The sequence below is a fragment of the Scomber japonicus genome, chromosome 20 (assembly GCF_027409825.1).
Source record: "Scomber japonicus isolate fScoJap1 chromosome 20, fScoJap1.pri, whole genome shotgun sequence".
NCBI lineage: Eukaryota > Metazoa > Chordata > Actinopteri > Scombriformes > Scombridae > Scomber > Scomber japonicus.
In genome coordinates, this window is record NC_070597.1 from 11,608,027 (window position 1) to 11,632,853 (window position 24,827).

The 24,827-nt window shown below is 38.8% G+C and overlaps 1 protein-coding gene across 2 annotated transcripts; it reads left to right on the plus strand.

Moving 5' to 3' along the window:
• The first annotated feature begins 545 nt into the window (after positions 1-545).
• Positions 546-23,660, plus strand: LOC128381543 (poly(ADP-ribose) glycohydrolase-like). 2 transcript variants are annotated; one of them, XM_053341575.1, is made up of 18 exons: positions 546-775; positions 860-948; positions 1,025-1,447; positions 1,577-1,791; positions 2,223-2,345; positions 2,809-2,895; positions 3,180-3,254; positions 7,404-7,496; positions 8,541-8,695; positions 11,646-11,725; positions 11,829-11,889; positions 13,005-13,080; positions 14,392-14,539; positions 17,825-17,903; positions 19,006-19,114; positions 21,125-21,230; positions 22,333-22,461; positions 22,713-23,660. In XM_053341575.1, the coding sequence occupies exons 1-18, from the start codon at positions 660-662 to the stop codon at positions 22,886-22,888; spliced, it is 2,340 nt and encodes a 779-aa protein (XP_053197550.1). In that variant the 5' UTR covers positions 546-659; the 3' UTR covers positions 22,889-23,660. The 2 variants fall into 2 exon arrangements, with proteins under 2 accessions (XP_053197550.1, XP_053197549.1); XM_053341574.1 differs by having other exon boundaries at positions 1,025-1,791.
• Positions 23,661-24,827: the final 1,167 nt, after the last annotated feature.

A 24,827-nucleotide genomic window follows, 5' to 3' on the forward strand; every position in this document is an offset into this window, starting at 1 on the left:
AATCCGTTAGCGTTATAATTGTAAAGATACACAGAGGTCTACAATAAAATGCTTTTTTAAAAAAATGATGCATACGTCATGCATCGCTGTATGACAACAATAAAAAAATTAATCAATTGTTTGTAACGTACTCATAGACTGTATAAGAAAGTACTCTATTAATAATAATCTCGGAGGATATGAAATATCGCGTTATCTTATCGTTGTGATGTCACTAGCTTGAGGAAGTGATTGAACCGAACGGTGGTATTTACCTTTTAGCACAAAGTTTCACTGTGCGTATTTATCTTAAGTAAAGACTGACAAATGTTCTCATATTGTACTTTGAAGCTACTTCTATTAGACAGCTGTCAAGTACAAGTAATACACAACGTTGTTTTTCGGTCGCTTTCACAACACGGTGATGACCAAAGCTGGTTAGCATATAAGCTAACTAGGTTATAGTTGTTTCTAGACGGTCTGTCAACCTACAGATAAATCGCGTAAATTACAACATAAGTCAAAAGTGTGAATGATAAAATACTAAACTTTTTCTTACACAATAAGGTACTCGATTAAATCAGTTAATTTCTTACTCAATTGTTCACATGGCAACACAGGTGGTTATCTTCCAAAACAAAGCACCAGTATGTGCTGTCCTGCAGTAGATTGTGTTATGTATGGCTGGCTATGGTATTGTGAGATTTGCTCACCTGTTGAAGAAAGGACTGCCCCAGAAACACATCTGGACACGACAAAATAACACCTCGTTAGTGGTGTCAGCTCAGGTTGTATTGTAAGTATTCAGTGATGATGTTTATCATGTTTAAACTATCTCAAATACAGCATGTTATATCTCATGTGTTGCCGTCTTCTGTAGAATGACTGCACTGACTGACTTTGAACCTTTAACAAAGAGACTCAGGGTTGAAACAAGTGCCCCAACGTCCCCTTCATCTTCAATCCAAGGTATGTTGATGTATAAAGCTATTGACTCCTTGTCAGAAACTTGCATTTAAAACCAATTACATTTTTTGTTCTTCAGGCACATCTGCATGCACTCAGAACAGAGATAATGAGACAGTAGATCAAGAAAGGAAAGACAACAATTCAGAAACAACGATGGATATACGGCCAAAGACTGGAGCAGCTGGTTTGCGAGGTGTAAAGACAAAAGGCTCCCACCACAAAATCAAACCCATACAACAACAGAAGTTCAGAAATACTCTTAAAGGATGGTTGGTGAAGCCCAAAAACACCCCAAGTACATCTGAAGTGTGCCAAACAGAAGAGGATGTGGAAATGATTGATGGTGACGAAGTTCAAAGCTCCTCAGCTCAATCTCTGGACTGCCAAAAGTCTGAAAAACCTGCTGTCTCTGACTCGGATGAAGAAACCCAACTCTTAACACCACAAGACCTGGAGGAAGACAACCCTGTGTCACCAGCTTTGAAGGATTCTGCAGAAAGTGAGCTTACGCCGACACTGACGTGCAGTGATGGTGATGTAGAAGAAGAAGAAGAAGAAACAGTGTCGTGCTCAGCAAGCTCAGTGAGCACTGTCAAACACAATATCAAAATAACAGACTTCTTTTCAGGGACTTCGTCATCATCTCGCTCCCCTTTAACACAGGGCAAGTCAAATAAGTCTCAAATGAAACAAAATGCAGACAAGAAAACTTCCTCTGCTGATGCCGACCCCAATGTCACCTGGCTAGGGACGCCAATCAGCGAACTGAAAAGAATGCCTGAATGTGGCAGACCACTTCCTCCGCTGAAGGATTTTCCTGGCCTGCATACTGTGATGATAAGGGTTTGAATAATTCTTTCTTTCCTATACTGTTTACAGTAATTCAGGTGGTTAAGCAATAAATACAGTCATTTCATAGGCCAACCTGATGTCCTTGAAGGTTTATGCAGACTAGGAATATATCATCTCCATTGTGAAAGTGGGAAATTACATTTCCAGTCAACAATTCAGAATATTATGTAGATTAAATGACTAAAGTTATATCATAATAGTGTTTTGTAGTTTAGGCCAGTAGTTTGTGCAATGAGAAGATATTTTTTATGAGGACCTTCAGGGTAATTGGTAAGCCTGCTGTGGTATAGCAACATCGTCATTAATGTGTTGATTATTCTTGAGTTTCTCACAGATCTATGTTTTGTTATACCAAATATATATATAATATACAGGTATCACATGTACTAATGCCATTTGTTTTCATTCACTTCTATTGACAGACAGACCTTCTTCAGAGTGATAAAGTTCCTGCTCCATATCCTTATAAGTTTATGGATTCTTGGGACGATGTCCATGTCAAAATGCCCTGTTCTTATAGTAACCTGTTTCCCATTGAAGATAAGGTAATGGTTCATGTGTTTATAGACCTATCAGTAACAATTGTAGTCATGATTATTAAAATACATGCAGACTGTTTTTCATTACACAGATTGCACAGCAGGTGGCTCATAATTCAATATTGGTCATCTAAACAGTGCAATCACATTGTATGGCTGACTGAAGTTATTTGCAATATTTTATTACCACCAATCAGGATGACAAGATTAATTGCAACATTTAATTTTATTAATGTTTGTTTGAAAATGTTTTTGAAAGCTCTTTACATCTATTTTTCATGCTTCAAATCTGTATGTCTATAAATGAAATAACACAGTATGAAAATGATTGGCATCAGACAAGAGGCACATGTTTACTTATTGCATGAAATCACTGCACAAAAACAGGAGCACCAACACAGCTTTTATATTCTGGGAAGCTGAAGAGAATTCCCCCCGCAGAGAGCTGACTTAATTTCTGCTTTCACAGGAAACAAGAGAGCGGCAGAACAAGAGTCGCTGGGAGCTGATCACTGAAACGTTGTCCCAGAAATTAACAAGTTCACTGGAGTTGCGGGTAGGTTTCACATCTCTGTTTGTTTTAGATAAGACAAAGTATTTAACCTCTTAAACACACACAGGGGCACAGTGTAGTACAGTTGATGTTTCTAGTGCTTGCCATAAGATGGCGTCATGAGCTCAGGAACTGAGATGCCCATGGTCTCTCTGCATTAGCCAGAATTTTTATATTTGGACATTCTGCTTGTTGTTTTAATAACATAGATAGTAATTCTGACTTACAATTCTGATATATTTAGCTTGTCATTTAATAACATAATTATTGAATTTGTTTTTTTACAGAATGCAATATTGAAATATTGTTCTTCACTCGCCAAGAAATGGGACTTCACAGCATTACATTTGTACTGCACTAAGGTAAATGATACATCTATCTAATGATTACTGTTTCTTTTAACAATATCAGTAAGTCCAGAAGTATTGAATTGAATCTCTTTTGTTCTCAAAAAGTACTTATAAAGAGGAATCACTGAATTAATGCAGTCTCGCGGACATGTAAACACATATGGACGCACATTTTGAAGATGTCAAAGAGTTGGCTGTAGCCTAATGAAACATTATCTGTCCAATCATGACACTTGATTGCTCAACAGAAGGCATCATAAACCAACGTTGCTGTTTCTCACAGCGCTTGGGTCAAAGAAAGTGCAGGTGGCTCATTAGTGGAATGGAAGACACAGTTAAGCAGATGTCTCGTTTGACACCAGATTATATGTGACTTGGCATGTACAGTATTTTAGTGGTATTGGAAATCAGTATAGATGGGTAGTAGGTCTAATATCTTCATATTTTCACATGATAGGAATCATGATAGAAATGTTAACTGCTTGTTAGTGATTTATCGAAAAATGTGGGATGGAAGACATGATGTATGTGATAAATAGGACTAAGAGGTAAAACATAATTAAAGCTTTGTAACATCTTATTTTAAATAAACAAGTATATGTGCAATTGTTTTTCTCCATATAATAAGCATGCCACCTATATCTTATTCTCATTTCCTGTTTTATTTTCAGTTTCTCGCTTCTTTATGATTTATTAATATCATATTTTTTTATTATTGATTTGCACCCTAAAGCTAAGAAAATCTTCCCTTTTGAAATAGGAACAGTTGAGCATATAAACACCCTCTTAAAGCATGGGTCGTACTGTACATGAATGAGTCAAGCAATGTTTTAAAAGGTGGCACAGTAACTCAGTGCCTCGCAGCAAGAAGGTCCTGGGTTCAAAGATCAGCTGTCGAATCCAGGTCCTTTCTGTGTGGAGTTTGGCAGGGTTTGAGCTGGGTGCTCCGGTTTCATTCCACCATCAAAGACATGTATGTTAGGGTTAATGCTCCTGTCATTGCCACTGACGACTAGCACTCACAAAAAGAACTCAAATTGGTCCGTGGGCGCTGCACTGCGGCTGCCCTCTGCTCCTAGTTTATAGTATGAGCTAAATGTAGAGGATTCATTTCATTTTTAATATTTGTGAGTGCTGAGAAATGACAAATTGAAACAACTGTTGTTAAAAATAACCTTGTTGAAGTGCTGTGGCTCTTATTCAGTAGTTATATGATCATCGTAGACATAATAGTCTGTTTGGTTCTCTCTCTGATATCCACTCATTTCCTGCCCAACAGTAGACACCCAAGTCATCTGAACAATTAGAGCAGTACAGTACTGAGCCCTAAAAGTACATACTTTGCCAAATGTGAAAAGGTTTATTCTGTATTATCATAATTTATGTCATAACATTTGCTCCCAGTTGACATAATGTAATAAATCTGTATATATTTTATCTTATTGTGTAGTCCAGACGTCTGGCCGTTTGGCGTTCTGAAGCTCAGATTAAGCTGTATTTCAAATGTGTTGTTTTCTGTATTTTTTTATTTTTTTATTTTTTTTACTTTCCCCAGCTTCAAGTCATTTTCTATACAGACGTGGGGTAAAATAGGCTTGAGTTGCATCATGATGGCAAGAACATGGTTGGTTCATTGGTCGTTTCTCAGAGTTGTCAGTGTCTTCTCCAGCCCTGTTTAAAGGCCATCCATCATCTGATGCATTCTGCGTCATCCTGTGTAGAGAATCAGAAGGGGCTGTACTGTCTGTCTCATGAAGCACTGGGAATATTCCATTCGGAGGGAATTGCCTGTGCTGTGACATGATATAAGAAATGTTTCCTGAGCTTGTAAGAGGAGACAAATAATAGGCTTTATTTTCCTTATGGTAAAAGACCCCTCACTCACTATGTCCTACACAGCATCATCTAGAATACATGTTTTTAAGATATCCCACATCTCAGGAAAAAAAAACAAAACATGGAACCTTTTTTCATGGATGCCAGTATGTCAAATGTGTTTCTGTCATTTTGCACAAAAACAGAAATTGGATTGTACACAGGAGAACGTTGCAGCCCTTCAGAGGCAAAGTGGGAGTCTAGGGAATTAATTTAATCTTTTGCCAAAAGGTCACGTTTGGTAACTTGTCAGAAATGAAAATGGCTGACATTAGAGAATGCTTTGCTCCACCCGACTACTGTTGAATCAATTGTGTGCCGTATCTATGTCATAAATCATGTTAGAATGGGAATTTTATCTGATAAAAGCTGAGTATGTTGAGAGGCTTTAGCCATAATCCAGATTTTGTTGTTGCAAAATGTCCACATATTAAAATTGAGTTAGATGTTATGTGATTTGTGTGCCACATGATTTATAACTTATTAAGTCAATATGTTTATCACTGTTTTGTGATTGAAGTGAGGAGAAGCCAGTATCACTGATGATTTCATACCAAACTATAAACTTGGTGCAGTTTTGACCATGATGTAGTGAAAAAGAAAATGTGTAAATAGTTTTTTATGTTGGACACTTGCAGCTAACCTTTTTAAATTTACATAGATATGATTGTATCTCAGACAGAATACACTTGCTTCATTTATTCTCTGTTATTTCAGAGTGGACACGCACCATTCCTCATAACAAAGACTGTTTATGGCTGTACTCCTTTCAGATTTATTTAGAGCTTGACTAAGTAATGAATCTGTATTTCAGTAGTCTGGTATTCTGTATATATGCAGTTGCAATTGAGTTGTATGTATCTCCAATCCACTGATGGGAAGCTGCTCATAAAACACATAATGTTGTGGTGGTGTTTAACACATTCAACTTTTAAAAACCAATCCTAGAGGATCTAGTGCTACACAAATACAATGAAGAATGGTAAACAGTGCAATGTAAAGCACATTTTTTCATTTAGTTTCTTTTCCCCTGGAGGTGCCAGAGTGGAGACACTGTAGTAGGAGGATTTTGAGTGTCAAGAGAAAAGTCGACTATGAATGACATAGAGTGACGGCCGGGCACCCTCATTGAATATTCATCTCACCATGTACACCTTATGAATAACAGAAAAGCTGTTGATGGACAGTGTCAGTTTTGTTTAGTTCTTCCACCAGTCCAACCAATGTTGTATTTACGGTTATGAGCACGCAAAGTCTTTTATTTTTACACGGTCACACGTCCACAGATGCAGTCAAGCAGATTGTTTTATTGCTCGGACCTGTGGGGAATAGGAACAGGAGCGTGAGGCGTTGTGTTAAATCTACACGGGAGCTCTTGTTTCTTACTGTCCACACCCCCATATCTTGCTTGATTACTTTGTCAGTTTGGTGTGATGTACAGACCTGTATCGAGTCATACAGAGAGTTAGTCCAGTTGATTTGATGCACTGCTTGTGCTGATTTAAAGAGCTTGGCTTATACTACCTCAGCTATATCCACCGTCTCGCCCTGTCAAGTGCCTTCATTTATTACGCCCATAGGAGCAGTTTATGATGTCAACCAGGTCATTACTTATGACAGTGTTTAGTCAGGCTTCCTTTGCCATAATATAAATGTCCTAAGCTAAATCACCAGTCAAGGCTCCTTGTCCTGGGAACACACTGTCCTTTCTCTTTCAAATACTTGGTCATTTGCATTTCTTCCAGGAAGACTGTTTAATCAGCTGGCATGGCCGTCTAACCTTGATGAAATTGCTCTGTGATTGATCATTCCGACATTTGGTAGCCAATATGGGTGTAAATATGGGTAGTAAATATTATACGTTGGTTCACAGTTGTGGGTTAATATGACGGTTGGTGTTTTTTTATTTGTTTCTGGTGATATTATTGATGAACCATCCAGCTAAAGGCAGATGTGTTTTATTAAATGAACCCCTAGAGTATCTGTCACTTTTCCTTTTAAATGCACAATAACTGGTAATAGTCTGCTCTTTGTTTTTCTTTTTTTTCACATTTTAAATCAATTTATTAGCTTGAATGATTAGTGTAAGGGTACTTATTCAGACTATGGAGTGTGCTGCTGCTTTGTCCCTAAAACTGTACATCTATTGTAACATTTTGATATTTAGCAGAATTATTTGTTTTTATCTCTCTGTCTCAAACTAATCAGTGCAAACAGCTAATAATGTCACTGCTGAGTTTTGTGGCAATAACAACAAACATAAACAGATCTCTTCCTCTCTCCAAGGTCCTGGAGCCTGATGCTGCCGAACATCTGTTTAGTTCCCTGCTGCCAGACATGGTGCAATTAGCACTGAGAGCATCTGAGCTCTGTACCAAGGTAACAGCCATCACTAACCAATGGACACTTACTCACTGGTCTGTGACACAGTAGATCACTGCAGCAGGTTGATCCCAAAGGTCACAATATGACAAATAATCTTGTGAAATGGTAGTAAAATGGAGAGGTCAAGGCACGTAGCTATTGATGGCCATTTGTTTGATGTTTTATAGGCTTGTTGGCCATTTGGTTCTTTGGCGTGTGGATGATTAAGAGCAATGTGTGTTTGCAGCAGAAAAGGTCACATTAAGAAGGTTTTTGTGTATTCATTTGGCCGAGCAGCCAGTAATGTTTTATTTAATTTGATATCAGTGTATTCCCAACTGGATTACCAAAGTTAAAAAATTACCAAAGCAAGCAGATTTTTGCTTTCCATGAATGCATGTGACAAACTCTGTACTGACTCACTCTACACATGAGTAGAATAGAAAGTTGTGATGTGTGTTGAAGTGTAAAAATTCATTATTTCCCACCGTCACAATTAATTTGGGACCAATAGAAAATTAATATAATCATTTATTTGCTGAGTAGCATTTATTATTTAATAGATGGAAAATTGAGTTAGCTAACCCATTATTGACTTTAAAAATTCTGAACTCAATGGGTTTTCTCATTACCGATTTTCTACAACATAAAACGTATTAGATAGTTTTATAATTGGATTCAGTGTGTTGAACAGTACTGGAGAACTTAAAGTACAATAAACACATCATTATTGCTGTGTTCATTGCTTTAAATTTGAATTTAGTGACGTAACTTGTATCCTGTTTTTCTGTTGTCTTCATGCAACATGCTCTCCCCATTGTCAGTACACAATTACTTATACACATGCTTTGTTTATTTGTAAGCCCATAGCCTTTATTGGTAGTATAGATCACTTGTAAGCATGGTTGGACCTTGATTGTAATTATGATGGCTGATTCAAGAAGGGCAGAGTGGTAGCAAATTAGTACATTTATGCAATGTACTTCAATGTCTTGTTTGGCAAATTGACAAAACAAATGAGTTTGACCTTCCTCAGATGTACCTCTGTTCCTCCTCTAGCCGATACCCCTCCTCAAGAGAGGCATGAACCACTCCATCACCATGTCTCAGGAGCAGGTGGCATGTCTGCTCGCCAACGCCTTCTTCTGCACCTTCCCCCGACGCAACTCCAGAAAGACGGAGTACTACAACTACCCAGACATCAACTTCGTCAGGTAATGTAGGAACGTGGTAGTTTCACACATTGTATTTAAAGTTACATAATCTGGTTGTAAATGTTGAGAGGACGGTGTTGTGACAACTATCTTCAATTCCATGAGGGGGCACTACTGTATATGATTTCCTCACTAATCATATTATTGTCTGGCTGCTTGTTAGAGCGAACAACATTAGATTTAATTACATATGAACATACACCTTGTACCAAGAGTACATTGATCAGAGCAATCAGTCTGATTGAGCTCATCAATTATTGTTCATTTGACCATTTATTAAAACCACCAAGCTTTTTCATTGTGTGATCACATTATTTACAGTAAGTACAGTACAGACCTTTAATTTAACCTGCTCCCCCGAACAGAACCACCTTTTACAGTTTGTCTGTAAGGTCACCACACTATTGTTTGCACATTAGGTTATTAATCAGTCTTATACATCATGTCTCATAAGGCAGATACTTATTTGTGCTCTTTCAGAAAAGTGACAATAGTCTCCATTATTTTATGACAGGATACTGAGATTTCAGCTTTGTAAAGGCTTCACAGTTCACTGCAAGGGTAACTTTTATCAAAACCTGATAGATTTTGTTAATAGTATACAGGCTTTAACAAAGTGCTGTTACAGAGTCCTATCTGCTCACATTTCATACTTCTCAATATATGTGATTCATTGATCTCTGGATTAGGCCTGGGTGATTTTATCAAATTTTATTTTCACAATTTCAACTTCCACTGATTATGAAAACAAGATAATCAACAAAATAGATATTGTGCCACATTTCGTTTCGCAATGATACTTTTATTTTGTCTTGTGTTATGAATCCAGTGCACCCCTTTCAGCAGCAGTTACTGGCCAGTGACCAGCTAACCTGCCTTCACCTGACTGACAACAGAAAATTTACTGAACCAAAAAAATATTTATGTCTGGGAACAGTGTTTGTATTTATCGATTCATTGATCTTATTTCCCCAACTACCTAAGCAAGTGAGGGGAATCCATCTGTAGTGAAACAGGCAATTTCACAGACAGACTGGAAGCCTTGATCAGGCAATTTCTTAATACGTTTAAAATACATATACAGCCGGATATTTGTGTGCTATCTGGGCAAATTGTGCTTCAGTAAACGTGACAGAAACCGACTCAAAACGTAAAATAAAATCACAAGGGGTCTTTATGAGACAGTGTGGATTGATACATTTAATAAAATGGAAATACCTCTGTTTTAAGTCAATGAGTAATTTTGTTAAGGAATAATTGCGATCCCAATATCGACCACACTATTTGTGATTATGAGATTTGCCATAATTGAGCAGCCCTACTCTGGATTGAAATACAGTTTGTTGTTCATTGCTGTCTTTCTTTGGGACTTGTCAGTTTTACCAGAATAGTAAATATATTTTCTTTATGTGTAGCTTAGAGCCAAACCTTAAAATGACAAATAGTCTTTTCTTTCTTCTTTTTTTTGTTCCTTGCGAGTTTTCGCTGTGAAGATCATCTGGGTGGTGTAATGCAAAATCAGTCTGCAGATCACTGCGCAGTCATGTCCCCCATCTCTGTTGGCATCGCAGTGTAATTACCTAAATGGAGGAGGGAATTAGATTAACATTGACTCAGATGGCTGCTTTGACAATGGAGAAGGCCATTGGCTTTTTGCAGACGGCTATAACAGCGTTCAATCGCATCACTATTTCATTCACAGGTTTTGTTGTGATTTGAAAGGAAAGCTACATAAGATATGTGGTATCCAAATAATTTTTCCCTACATTACTTCACAAGAATACATTATTTTATCTCTATGCAGAATTATTATTTGATGAAACAGTTTGCTTTCGTCCTTTTTTTGGCTCATTTGAGAGTTGCCTCAATCATTCTTTAGCAACTTGTATTTTTTTTCAGGTTGCATGCTGAATTTACCATTTTTTTAAGAAATGTTTTCCTGTGCTGATGATGCGGAAACCCAGCTGGCATACATACTGTAGTCACTTACACCCTTTTTCTGAGTTACACCATAGCTTTTTGCTCTGTGGGGGACTTTATTGATATTATATAATTGTGTATTAATTCTCCATTCCCCAAAGATACATCGCAGTCTGTTACTAAAAGCCTGCTCTCACCAGTGTCTAGCCTAACTTAAAGACAGTTTGCCCTGAGGACCACATGACGCACAATTGTTTCTACTGCCCACTCTGAAAAAAAAGAGAAATGAATGCAGAAGTTGACTTTGATGAATGAGTTTCTTTACCCCTGAAGGGCTTTCAGTGCATCAAGCTTTTGTCATTATTTCATTTCCCTCATATGAAATTTCTTTCTCTTCATGATGGCATGTGCATGTGAGGTGGGTAGTTGAGTTCTTTATGGAGTTTGCTCTAGAGGGAGATGGTAGGCTTAATGCCGTGCATTCAAACCCGCCCACTGCACCTCACTACAAGCAGCTTTGTGTGTTTGTGTGTGTGTATGTGTATTCTTTTTCAGGGGGGGTTGACCTTTTGCTCCCTGAGGACACTGTTGTTCAAAAGGGACACAGGACTTCTTAATGTATCCCCAAGGAGGGGGCGCTGGTTCCCTCTCTATTGCTTTTTTGTGTGAGTGCTGTGAAGTGGCACATGAGTGTGACTCTGTGATGGCAAGCCCGAGGCAACTCCATTGTCGTAACAGTGAAGGAGCTTCTACATAATCGGCTAGTGACTGAAAGGGAACCTGAGTGAGAGATGAACTAATTCATGTCAAAACTTAAAGCATGACTGAACTCACATGGCCAGAGTGGAGGTCTTGTGTCTCTACGGCACTGGTTATATTGAGTGTCGTTTTTCCTGGTCTTAGCATTTGGATAGGAAGAGTTGGTTGTTGGCTGTGATGCCATGTATACATCTCTTGTTTAAACAGTATGCCCTTCATTTCTATAAGATTAGCATAATATGTAATCTAATATCATATATTTTGCCTGCAGGCTGTTCGAGGGGTCCTCCACAAAGAAGATTGAGAAGCTGAAAACTCTTATGTGCTATTTTAAAAGTATCACTGAGCAAAGTAGGTGTTTATATTTTAATTCCATGAGTAACTTTTTATAGTCTTATCGATGTAAAGTAATACACAGTATTCACATGTCTTCTTTCCTCCTTTTGCTTTTCAGAGCCCACTGGTCTTGTAACATTCACACGAAAAAGCCTGGATGAACCTCCAGATTGGAAAAGGTGAAGTATACTGAAAAGATAATAATTGCTGTTAGAAGTACAGTATTCAAAGTTTTTCCAAAAATCCCTGCAATGTGCTGAATCCAGTGATTTTTTTGGAGGCAAGCTTTACCTCTGAAAAATCACGATTGTTCTTGCAAGCTGAGTGTCAGCACAATTTAATTTCAATGAGGAGTAAGACTTATGATTGCAGATATTTCCAGTATATACTGGTTCATTAATGTGTATGAGTCTAAACGTTCATCCTTTAGTGCGAGGCATTTGCGAGATATATATTATACAGTGCATTGCTCATGTTAGACTGCAGAGACTGTTGGTCTGTTACCATGCCTGTTACAAAAAACCTTCTGATCATCAGCTGATGGGGGCGGGTGGGGACAGGCATCCAGAACGTAAGACATGCAACATACGATATGGAAGCTGCTGTACATTTGGTAGAGTGTGAAGGATCTGAATTCAAGCTCAAGTTATTCTACATAGCTGATACTATTTTTTTTTTTTTTATGATATAAAATGGTATAGAGAACAGCTGCTGTGAATGTTTCAGAGAAGCTGTGCATTCTATATAAATGTAAAATCATGGATGTGATGCAATACAGGGCTACTATCTCACAGGCCATTTGAGTTACCTGTCAGTGAGAAGAGAGGGGGTTTTGCCAGATGAGAGCCTGAGCCAAGCCTCTGCAGGTAACCCTCCCAGAGTTCGAGCCCAGTCATGTTTCTCTCCTTCAGGGACAAGTCAGTCATAGTACATTGACCACATGGATTTTCTCGTACAATGTGAGACGCTCAAACATGCTTTGGTATATCAGGGCTTGTTCTGTCTGTCTGGGATCAGTTCCCCTGTGACTAAAACGGGTTCTCCAGGTAAAAACAGACTGCATCAAATTCATTCACAATGCTGTCCATTTGATATTGTTGGAAAGTAGGAAGCCGTCCCCTGGTAATGTATATCTATCACTTCTTTGGATTTTATGCTTCATGTTCCTGTAAGAGCCATGCAGGTTCTTCTCCTCTGGGCCTATCATCACCCTCCAACAGGGAACAGAGTCCTGTACTGAGCTGTGGTTTTGGATTTGATCTATAACTGAAGAACAATGTATTCTTTGTTTCAGCTCAGAGACTCCCCTCACAAAGCTCCATATTACATGCAAAGGGACCATTGAGGAAGATGGATATGGAATGCTTCAGGTAAGATACGAATGTGGGGAAGCACATCAGGAGTGTTAATTTGCAGCAAGACAACACAATAATGTGGTTTAGAGGGACTTAACCTTTCAGAATGCTGTACTTTTGCTTAAAGGAGCTCTCAGTTGAATAAATATCCCTCCTTGTCCCATCCTCTTTTCCCTCTGTTGTAGTCTGTCACTAAGCCACCACATTCTAGAGGCTTTCACCCAGAATGCTTACCGCTGCTGAAAAGGCCATTTAGGGAGCCTGTGACATGTCGGAGGGAGTGTGTGCTGGGACTGGGGTCGAGGCCTCTGAGCCTCCTTTGATCTCTTTGTGGGCCATGCTTCCTGTGCTCTGTCAGGATGGCCCGCTTTGCCTTTCACCTTTTGTTTGCCTCCAGTTGCCACAAGCTGACAGTTGATATGCACACATGACCAGCTCCGGGGCACGCTGCGGCTTGGATTGATGGACACTCTGCTGGGGTGGGGGTGGGGGGTGTGCTGACAGCCTGTCAAAGTAGACTTCGGAGGCTGGCTTGCTGTCCCAGAGTTGAGTGACCAGTTTGGGGAGATCTGCTTTCAGACTGCTGCTCACCCCTTTGCAGCTTCTTGCTGGGGTTGTGATGGGGTTGGCCCGGGCTGTCGACAGGCCAATGAGCAACAACTGTCAATCTTGAAATTGGAGGATTATACGTTCCATATGGCTGCTTTCTAGCTAAAACAATAAGTTGTCATGTCTGTGTCTGAGCTTAAACAATGAGATGCAGATTTTCTTTTGAATCATAAACAGACCAAATAAACAAGTAAATCAGTGTCACCCACAGATCTACTCACAAACTTGAAAGAACACAAGTAGCAAAAGATATCGCAGGCATTAGTCAGCAGTCAATTTACCAGCATGTTATTGCTAGAGGGAGATGTTTACTTTGGACCATAGGACTGCTGTCTTGTTTTGATATTTGCTACTGGCAGCAGCGCACTCAGATGTTGCTCCTGGGGAGAACTCATTTTGGCGTGGGGGACAGATGTCTGAGTAATGCGATCACCTGAGGCCACCTTCCCAATCAGCTTGTCAGGGAATCTGTCACAAATAAAAGAAAAAGGGCTCAGACCTTTTCATGAGGTGTTTTCATCCTGTTGCACAAGTTTGGGAAACTATAAATTACACAATCAAAGAAAATGCTCATATACTGTCATCGAGCTGTTTTGGTTTATAAGAATATGTGCATGTCAGCAGTTCAGGTGATGCTTTTTATGTGCAATTAAAATTGTAAGATACTGTTCCCAAGGGCATGCATGTTAAAGGTTTCTGTTATCTGTTGATTTGCAGGTGGATTTTGCCAATCAGTTTGTGGGAGGAGGAGTCATTGGTCATGGTCTCGTTCAGGAGGAAATTTATTTTCTGATCAACCCCGAGCTCATCGTGTCTCGACTCTTCACTGAAGCCCTGGATCATAATGAATGTCTGATCATCAAAGGTCAGTGATCCAAAAGCTTCCTACACCTTGTTAAAAAAAAATCAATTATTCATTATTTAGTCTGTTGATGCTGATCAGGTCAATAATGCCCTGGGTTCGCTTTTCTCATCCTTAACCTATAACTTGACAGAGGAAATATTGTGAACATTACTAGTCACACACAGCATGGAGTACACACAGCAGTCCTTCAATTTACCCCATCCTGGCTCAGCAAGAGGCTAAAGGATGTTTGTGGCAATTGCCTTGTTTTCTGAATCTGTCCTTGTCACGTTTCCTTTTGATTGGGTGCAGAGGAGAGGAGCATCAGGTGAGAGATGGGCTGTCCTGATTGCTCTGTTGGGTCTTTGTGTTGAGTAATTCCAACAGGGTGTACTTGAGTATTGAGTGGTTGCAACAAACAAGGTTGGGACTGGCCAGTAGCACCAGTAACACAGGCTAGACTTGAGGAGTCCCAGCAGGAGGCTGATGACGGCACCTGTTTGTTTTCTCTCTTTTTTTTCCACCTGTTTGTCTAGACTGTTGTAGCTGCTTGATTGCATTTGATGAAGACTTTAGAAAACCAATGTTATGTTATATAGTAATTGCTTTTTTTTTTTAGAATTCATTTCCAGTCTGCATACACAAATTCATATTTATACATAAACAAACCAAAAAAAGAAAAGACAGATACTAAAATAGAGCAACACAGCAAAATAACCCAATTAAAAGATTATCTTTATCTTTATCTTTTTACTCCAAAAAAAGTTATATACAACTTACAGAAGAATTATGTTAACTCCAAACAACAAATAGCTAGACAAAATGAAAGGAAGCTACACAAATCCAGTTGTACATTTATTTTCTGTCTCACATGAATTAATAGATTTTTGCGGGAGAAAGTGACAACTCTTTCCCCTGTTATAATTTAAAATTAAATGTAAATTTAATTTAATTTGACAATTGGTTCTCTTTTTATAGCCAATATCAATATTGTATTTTCTAATAAATGTGAGTCAATGAAGTGAACCATCACCCATAGATATGTGTACTGCTGTAACATTGCATAACAAGCGGCTTGGATTAGAACAGGAAGTGAGGCACCAGATGCTCCGCCCTCCTAATCACCAGTCATACCGCTGCATCAGAGCTTCTCGCTTTGGCGGAGTCACCTTCAGACTTCTGCTATTTCTCCTCTCTCTCCACTTACACCACTTAACGTTATTACATAGGCCCAGAATTAATTATAGCTGGAAGACCTGTCCAAGACCTGCTCTGCTAATGGAGTCTTCCATTCCATCATCTTTATTAAACCCTGCCCGGATCTCTTGTCCCCCCCGTTAAAAAAGTCCAAGCCTTAGCTACATTGTGGCCGTGTGGTAAATCATATTACTGTGTGATGCATTTTGGCATACAGTAGGAAAGCTAATGGATCTTACCTCTGCACTGAAATTTGTAAAAGTGCCCGGGTCTAATTGAGTTTTCCATGATTGCTAGATCTCTGGCGGCCATCAGGGCGGTCAAAAGTATAAATAGTATCAAGGGGAAGTCACATGATTTATTGATGGTAGTACTAACCAGAAAATGCGGTGCAAGTGTGACGCAATCGGGATGTAGTGACACAGGAAAGTGTTGACTCTGCACAAAATCTTGTTTAGTCGTATTTATTTATTAGTGTGGATAGTAGTCGAGAAACTAGTGGTGGCATTCCACAGTGGTATGTTTTTATTCAGAAACCTGTTTTGACAATATTTTTACAGTATATTTATGTTACATGTATTGTGGACACTATGACTTGTAATTTTTTAGAGGTGAGAAGCAATGTTATTCTCATTTGTTCTGATGCAGACTGCAACAATAATACAACAGTATACAAGCTTCTTCAGTTGCCCAGTTTATGAGATGCGCTGCTGACCTTTTCAAGACTCTGGTCCACCGCAAATATTTGACTGGTTGTTTTGATGTATTTACACATGAAAGGAACAACCTTCAGAAACATTGTGAATTATACCCGCAGTTTTTTATGCAACCTATTTGTTATTTAGAAAATTTCTAATATCCAGACACGTCTTTCTCTGGCCAGGATTGATCTGACTCCAACTACAAATGATTTAAAATGGCAAATAGATTGCATGAAAAATCTAAAGCACAATGCATATTGTTCCTGAAGGTTGTTCCTTTCATGTGCAAATATGGTTTATTATAGAGTTTGATATTTTTTGTCATGGTCCAGACCTTTGAATTTGCCCACTCCACCAAGTCCAACAATTCAAAAAGGCTGTTTGCGGTACCCTGTATTGAACTTAACATGCTTTACATTTTTATATCTCATTTGTAGCATCACTAGAATATTTCAAACTCATAATACATCTATATTGTTGTATTCATAAGATTTGAATCGACTTTCAAATTTCTGAATCATGCATACTCAACTAAAGACATGTTTTTCTTATGTGTTTTTATTAATGGCACACTGGTGAATTAAATTATACACTTGAGTATCTTACTTAGTTATTTTGCATATCACTTTAAAAGAAACGTGAGAGGCTGTCAGATTATTAGTGAAATGTCTGTCAAGTGGAGCACACTCTAGAGATACCCCCTCCCCCCCATATACACCTCCTTATACCTGCTGACCAAGCTTCTGCTACTAATCACTTGGTTTATTCACTTTGCAGCATGAAGCATCTCAGCGAGTGCTCTCGACAGCCAGGTACTAATGAGCACTAATGAATGGGAAGTTAATCTGTGGCCTCGTTTGTTTGACTGCTCTGTTGCCTCCCCAACCTCCATTTTCCCCCTTTACAGGTGTTGAGTGTTCCCCTGTGGGTTGATGGCCAGGCGGGGTGGTCAGGGTGGTGTAATAACTTAACCTTCTTCTTGTCAGGAGACAGCTGCTTGTGTTTCATCCGACCACATGAGGCAGAATCCCTACAAGCACCCCCTGAAAACCTTTTGTTTTACAGTGAATTTTTTTACATAATCTTTCTATTTGTATCGTTGAAAGTCAATGCAAACATTTTCAGTGACACATTTCAGATAATTCTTTCTTTATATGTATATGTTCATCTAAATATGTAGAAGGTGGATTTGCTTAAGATACATTTAAGAGCCAAATGTAGATGTGTGTTATTAGCTGTTCAGTATGGTATTTGCCACACAATTATTTTAGCAAAATTTGTCCACCACCTAATAAGAAATTAATGACAATCACATCATAACCCTAACCCATAATCAAAACTCTGTAAAGTTTATTATGTTTAATATTTGCAGTGTTGTGTGACTAAGGTTGTTCTTTGTAATCACTAGGTACACAGCAGTACAGTAAATACACGGGCTATGCACAGACCTACCAGTGGGCTGGCAGCCATAAGGACACAACTCCAAGGTATTGCACCCAGATCCTTTAAATGCCTTAAAATAACTAAATGTTATATTTAACCCCTTCATAATCATCTCCTCTTGCCATGCTGGTGATGTAGCTCAAGGGAAGGCAATTTCAGTTGGCTGGTCTGTGACCTTGGATCAAGACTAAAGTATTTTAACAACTATTGGATGGATATCTGTCAAGAGATTCGCAGTCCCCAGAGGATCAATCCTAATGACTTTGGTCATCTTGTGACTCTTCCTTTAGTGAGGTTGACATGTGACACTTTGAGTAAAACACATAGAAAAATTAATACAGTTTATGTGAGGTGTGAATGAGCTCATACAACATGATATATATAAATAATACTCTAATATTCTACAAGTAAATAAATGTTCTTTTTCATTTCAAGTAAAATAAGGACTGCTTTTAAAAAATAAAACATCCTGAAATAAAATTGATCAAATATATTGGGCTCTTATATTGTTTCTATTTTCTGCGCCTTCAGGTTGGATTTGAGTGGGTATGTTTGCTTCAAAAATGTTTGTTTTGTCTGTAGTGGCACTTCACTATCACCACAGTCTCAGAGCACATGAGACAAACTGGTTTTGAAATACCTGTGGAAGTTTTTGCTCTGTTTTACTCACTTAACTACAGTCATGTCAGAGTCTCCATTCTTGATTAAAAGCTCTGTTTTTGCTGTCTGCTTTTCTGTCTTTAGAGCACCTTTCTCTGACTCATGTCACGCCTTGTCTCTGGTCTCTCCCTGCTCCTGCACACAGAGCAGCAGCTTAAACATATCACGTACATGACACTCCCTTTGTTCCCCAGCAATGCACCCGAGAGATAGGCGAAGGACATACACACAGACACACAGATTCCTTCCTTTAGTAGATATGTCTCAGTGACTATTGATTTACTTCAGGTTATGACCACTTATCTGCTAAACTAATGACATTCCCATCAGCTTCTGTTGTGCTTTGTGTTTAGTGCTAATGAGCACATTTGAGCATCACAAATCTTGGTGTCAGGTTTTATTGACTTCATTTTGTGTGCGCAAAGCCCAGTCCCTTTGTTGCACATAAAAATGTAAAAAAAACCCCATCTCTTTTATTTGTTCCAGAGATGACTGGCAGAGGAGATGCACAGAGATCGTGGCTATTGATGCCCTGCAGTTCAGGAGCCTTCTTGAACAGTTTCGCCCAGACAAAATCAACCGGGAGCTCAATAAGGTTACCCTTCTTGCTTCTTTCTCTCATCTGTCTGTTCGCTTTCTTCTGGTTTCACTCTGCGTGTCCTCAAATATGAGTGTAGTGTTGTGCCTTTAATTCTTGTGCTTGGCATTAGTAAGGACCCGTCATCAGTTTAAATGAAGCCTCTTGAGACCAAAAACAATGTCAGCTCATCGCAAATCAGGCTTAAGAAACATTTTGGCGAGTGCTGCCGTAAGGAAAGTGTTTAATATTGTTTTGTAGACAAATGAAGAGTTTGTATTATTTATGGCAGTGGAAGTTTGGGGGCAATGTACCACTGCTCTTTGATGTTACGCTTTGATCTTACATAAAGTCAAGTCTATTTAACAGAACAAAATATGGCTGCAGTAATGTTTTAATTTTTATTATTTTATATCTTAATATATTATTTAGCATTTCACCTCATGTTTTGTTTGTAGATATTTGAAGGCTTCACTGTCAATCCGTTTGGTTGATGATTGGAAATCAATCTTATTAAAAATGACAGCTGAGATGACGTTGACTCATGTTTATTCTTCCCAGAAGAATATTTGAGTTCTAGACAAACATCATATGCCTGTAATACAGACTGATGGATTGTCATGTTTATAGAGAATAAGCTTAATTTAATTCATTACCCTGTCCATTAGACGCAGAATGAATTTTAATGAACATTTCTGACCTCAGGGCAATTAATCTCAATTATTAATTTAACATCACAGATTTTTTTTTTTTTTTTAAATGCGTAAATCCTTCCGTTAATACAGTTCTTCTCCCAGGCAGAGGTATTCATTTGTAATAGAAAATCAAGATGTTGATGTTGTCAAGTGTGCAGTCAGAAAGCTTGGAGGAGTTTGACAGCTCTTGCAAGGATGTGAAGAATGCATCAACATGAAGATCAATCCCGTTTCGAATATTGTTCAGCCAACTGTCATATCTGCCCTTTCACAGGAAGAATTTATGACTGGTCAGGGGGAGGATGGGCACTTACAATTTATTTTCACTATTCTCTTAATTTCCATTGTGAAAATGAATGGGCAGAGCCCCCTCAGATCTTTCATTTAACATCCCCGGCTTTTACAAATGATTTCTCATGTGACACACAATCCACCTGACATGTTGTCGTGTCTAGCAGTAAAAACGGAGGGGGAAAAGGTAAGAAGTTGCCAGATGATACAAAGTTAAAAATGTATTTTCAGCCAAGCCAACCACATCTTGCTAACATGTATGTGTTCATGCATTGAACAATGTGTCAAGTACAAGCCTGCAGGTAAATGGAATTACTGTGTTGCTTTCTATATTCAATTTACATTTGATAGTGTGGAGACGTAGGCCTGGCTCTTATGAAGCATACCAGTGATCTGGAACAGTAAGGTGATCCCGAGACTCGAGACTCATCAGAGCTGATTCCAGCTTTATGTACCAAATGACATATCATTCTCCATTTACTGGTGAATAGCCTCATGTGGCTGACAACTTCATGTAATGTCAACCTAGGAAAACCAGATTCATTCAGGTTTTTGATGACGCAAAGGATTTTTCTTCTTGTGAGATGACAGCAGTGTCTGAAATCACTTCCTATATAATAATATGCTAACCGGTGCAATGGATTTATTTTCTACCACTGTCAAAATTCTACATGTAAAATTTAAGCTCTCAAAATTAACAAAAAATGTAGCACACACAATATAGATTCTAGTTAGGTACTGCTAAAAATCCCATATCGCACTGCTGTGCCTTTGTATTACAGCAATGCAGCACTTCATAAGTGACTAAAATCTCAATGATTCTCTTTCAATGTACTCATAAGGAAAAATATTACATATTTGCTATGTAAAGAATATTGAATGATTTCAGAGTTACATCAGTGTATTTATGTGTCTCCTTGATATCATGAGTATTGTTGAACAGAATACTTGTCCTTTTAATATCAAATTGTGTTTTGCTTCATGTTGACATTACCTTTATTAATTAGCTGCTTTCAAACTGTAATCTTTAATCTTTATTTAGGCCTACTGTGGTTTTTCTCGCCCTGATGAACAAAGTCAAAACCTTGCAGCAGTGGCCACAGGAAACTGGGGCTGTGGGGTTTTTGGAGGTGACACACGTCTCAAAGGTAAGTGCTGACCTAACACCCGTCACTAGATCTTGTAGAGAAATGAGCTTAGATCATTGCCGCGCACTTGGCAGTCTAAGTGGACTCTCTTCCTGGAGATAACAGAATAAATTTCGGAATGAAAGGCTCTAGTAGATCAGTGTGGGCATTCATTTGTCTTCCGGGAATATACGTTCATTTACTTAAAGCCTATTCGTCGCCTTCCCCCTATTGATTAAATGACAAAGTTAATATGTTTCATTAATAGTGAAATTGATCGCTTGCTTTAGTCCATCAGTCTGTTAGACTGCTCTGCCTGAGCCTTGTATCACTGTCACAGAGCAGGGAGTGTCAGGACAGTTTATGCTAACAGCGTGCAGTAGTTGCTTCTATTTCTCACTTTTTACCCCTGTGCCTGCAAACTACACACACATACATGCATATTTGTTAATTAGCTGTAGCAATGTACAGCCTTCTATAGGCACAATAACCTGCTGTCTGCTTAATGACATGCCTCTTGGGAAGAGCTTTTGTAATTCCAACACTGTTCTCCTCACAGCTTTACCTTCTGTGGCCTCCCATAGCCACCTGTTTTTTTAATTGTCAGATCATTTTTGAAGAAAGCAGTTGTAACAGGATGGGAGAGAAACTGCTGAATTTTCAGCTTAAGCCTTCCTCTAAGAAACATGTTGATTCAGTTTTGCTCGTTAACTTGCCGCCTTCCCAACCTTCATTAATCAGCAGACGTATTTCCAGTCTCTTAAAATATTCACAGCTCTCTGGGGCCAGACCTGGGCTCTCTTTGTAACTAAGCCACACTTCTCAGTGGGGGTGAGACCTATTCCCTCGATTATTTACCTTTAACTGTACATACCACAGACAGAGGTTACTGCCGCTCACATTTAATGATAACATCAGCAGCTAGAAGACTAGTCAGACCTCTGTATATTCAACCTTTTCATCAAGTGAGAAAAGTAGACATTCCGTTTGTTTACAGGTTACGTAGTTGTTTTTCTATAAATCTGTCTCACATAAAAGCCCTATATGGCCAATCCATATACTACATTGAAACAAATTGTCACTCTCACTGTTGAGGTCTAACACAGGCTTTTTTTCCTTCCAGCTCTGCTCCAGATGCTGGCAGCTGCTGAGGCGGGCCGAGATGTGGCCTATTTCACCTTTGGTGACAGCCAGCTCATGACAGATGTCCACAACATGCACTCTTTCCTCACGCAGAGAAACACTAGTGTCGGTAAGGCAAGCTCCTTGTTCATAAGCAACTGTGTTTCTGCCTTTTTATTTTCTGTATCGGGATCGTACTGCTACAGATGTGATCCCATGGAATAATGATAGGATTCATAGTGTTTTGGAATAACATCTCCTCTCATGATTTTGTTGTTAATGATGTGTTCTCATGAAAAAGTGAAATGGCTAATTATTGTTTCTGAAAACTTGTTCACATTTTCCACACTAGCCAACATACGCTTCTTGTCTCTGTTATAGGGGAGGTCTATGATCTCTTGAGGCAGTACTACAGCTCAGTGTGCAAGAGCTGCCTCAGTCGGCGCCCTGACGTCAGCCTCTACTCCTTCATCTACCAACAGGTCAGCTCTTCCCCAGCGCCCAATGACTCCAACCAGGGAGCGGCCGGACAGCATGTCCCCACAGACTGCCATTAAGGTCAGGTGACCAATGAGTCACCGTGGCTTGCCTTTGTAAAACAGAACACTTGCCGAATTAAAACAGGTTCAGTCTGTCTTTTTATAGCTTTATTTTTATCTTATTTTTTTCTTTGACAGACTTTTAATTAATAGTGGTCGATCTAACAAATAATGTCTCTTCCACTGGCAGCCAAAAATGAAAATCTGGCACGCAGATGCTTTTGAAAGCAACTAAACTGCAGAGGGTGATTAGTTATGACCCTGTCTGGTGCAGCAGTCCAAACTGTGTTCATTTTGCTGCTGCTGGTAATGTGCCGATGGACTGAGCTTCGATACGACGCAATTGTGATTTTAATGGTGAAGCAAAGGTTGCCATCCATCTTCTGGGTTTGTCATGTTGCCTTTTTTTACACCCACACATATCCAGCTTAATTGAATTGGCTGTCAGAAATCAAGTTAAAGGAAAAGAATAACAAGAACGGGGTTTGGGAAGCTTGGAGCGTTCTCAGGAAAAGGGGTTTGATTTAAAGAGCAGTCTGGATCTCTGAGATATAATCTTGAGTCCATGAATACATTTTTTGGGGGATTCTTCGCTGTATGTGGTGGATATTTCAATGAATTCACATGCACTAAAAATATTAATTTGATTTGTTTGTTCCTGTATTTTACAACCATAGCCTTACTGTTGTATAGCTACACATGAATGAAAATGGACAAATCTTCTGTCAGATTTTGTTTTTCAAACAGCTTGAATAAAATAATAAAATCAATAAAAAACAGTTTTATGTAAATGTAATATTCAGAGTTTCAATATTGCTTATATTTCATCCTGAAGCACCATTTGAATGGAGCCACAAATGTAAGGAATACATCTCTGAACAATCCCTATGAAGGCTTCTTGTCCCATTGATGTTACAGGCAAAATGAGTTTCTATACAGCCTTGCCATGTATCTTTCCCCAGCTATGGCTTCACCCTTTCTCTCACAGCTTAATAAGGTCATACCTTTTATATAAACTGTACATGACACCTCATTAAGTAAAGAGTAGATCATAGTACATCCAGTCAGAGGCGAGAGTCAGGCAGTGTGTGATTTCTCTCTGTCTGTCGGACAAAACACAGCTTCATTTGCATCAAAAAGAAGCTGCATGATACACTATAGACTTCAGTTAGACCTTCTGGTTGCTGTATTTGTAAACAAGTAAAATGACCCTTCACACAATTTGACATATAATGTAGGTACTTAGTTCACAATAGTAAAGTTGACATGTTTACAAATACCATAAAACAAACATTTGAGATATGAATTTAATGAAAGAGCAGTAAAGGTTTTAACACTATTTGACATTGATTCAAATATTTTAGCCACATGGAGTAATATAGTATAGTATGGCATAGTATAGTATAGTTAATTATTGACACATTACTTAGTATTTCACTGATGTGTTGTATGACTTTTTTCTCTTGTGTGATTATCTAGTAACATGCCTAAAGAGCTGCTATTTGTCAATTTACAGATTACCCATTCAGCAGGAGTCTATTGACTAAATTTTTTTTATAGAAGGTCAAATTAGTTTTATCCCCAGAGTGCACAGTGTTGAATGGACTCCTGAGAGCCTGTATGTGAATGAATGAGGTGTAGGCGTCTCTAAACTTGGTGTGCTGTTTGCCTTCATGGAATTAGGACCTGAGGTAGGGGGTCTCGCTTTGTAGCTTGCTGAGTTCAGAAAAAGCCTTTGGTGGCGTCCCTCCCAAGGGGATCCACGACAGACACACAGGGGTATCCTACTGGATTGATCCCTCTGCAGTAAGCCTTGTGTGTCTTTGACATTTTGGCTACCATCTGTCATAAAGTCACAAACACGAACAGCCTTTTAAACATGATCACAATTTGACACACATGACTGCACTACAGTTTGTTGACGATAAAGTTTTTCAAATTTAAAGGTAAGGCTTCA

Bases quoted from the DNA above. Each gene is read 5' to 3' on its own strand.
- LOC128381543 (XM_053341574.1), top strand. From the start codon at position 660: ATGGCTGGCTATGGTATTGTGAGATTTGCTCACCTGTTGAAGAAAGGA. The intron at 2,896-3,179 runs GTAGGTTTCACA...GTTTTTTTACAG, and splicing joins CAAGTTCACTGGAGTTGCGG to AATGCAATATTGAAATATTG. The intron at 19,115-21,124 runs GTTACCCTTCTT...ATCTTTATTTAG, and splicing joins TCAACCGGGAGCTCAATAAG to GCCTACTGTGGTTTTTCTCG.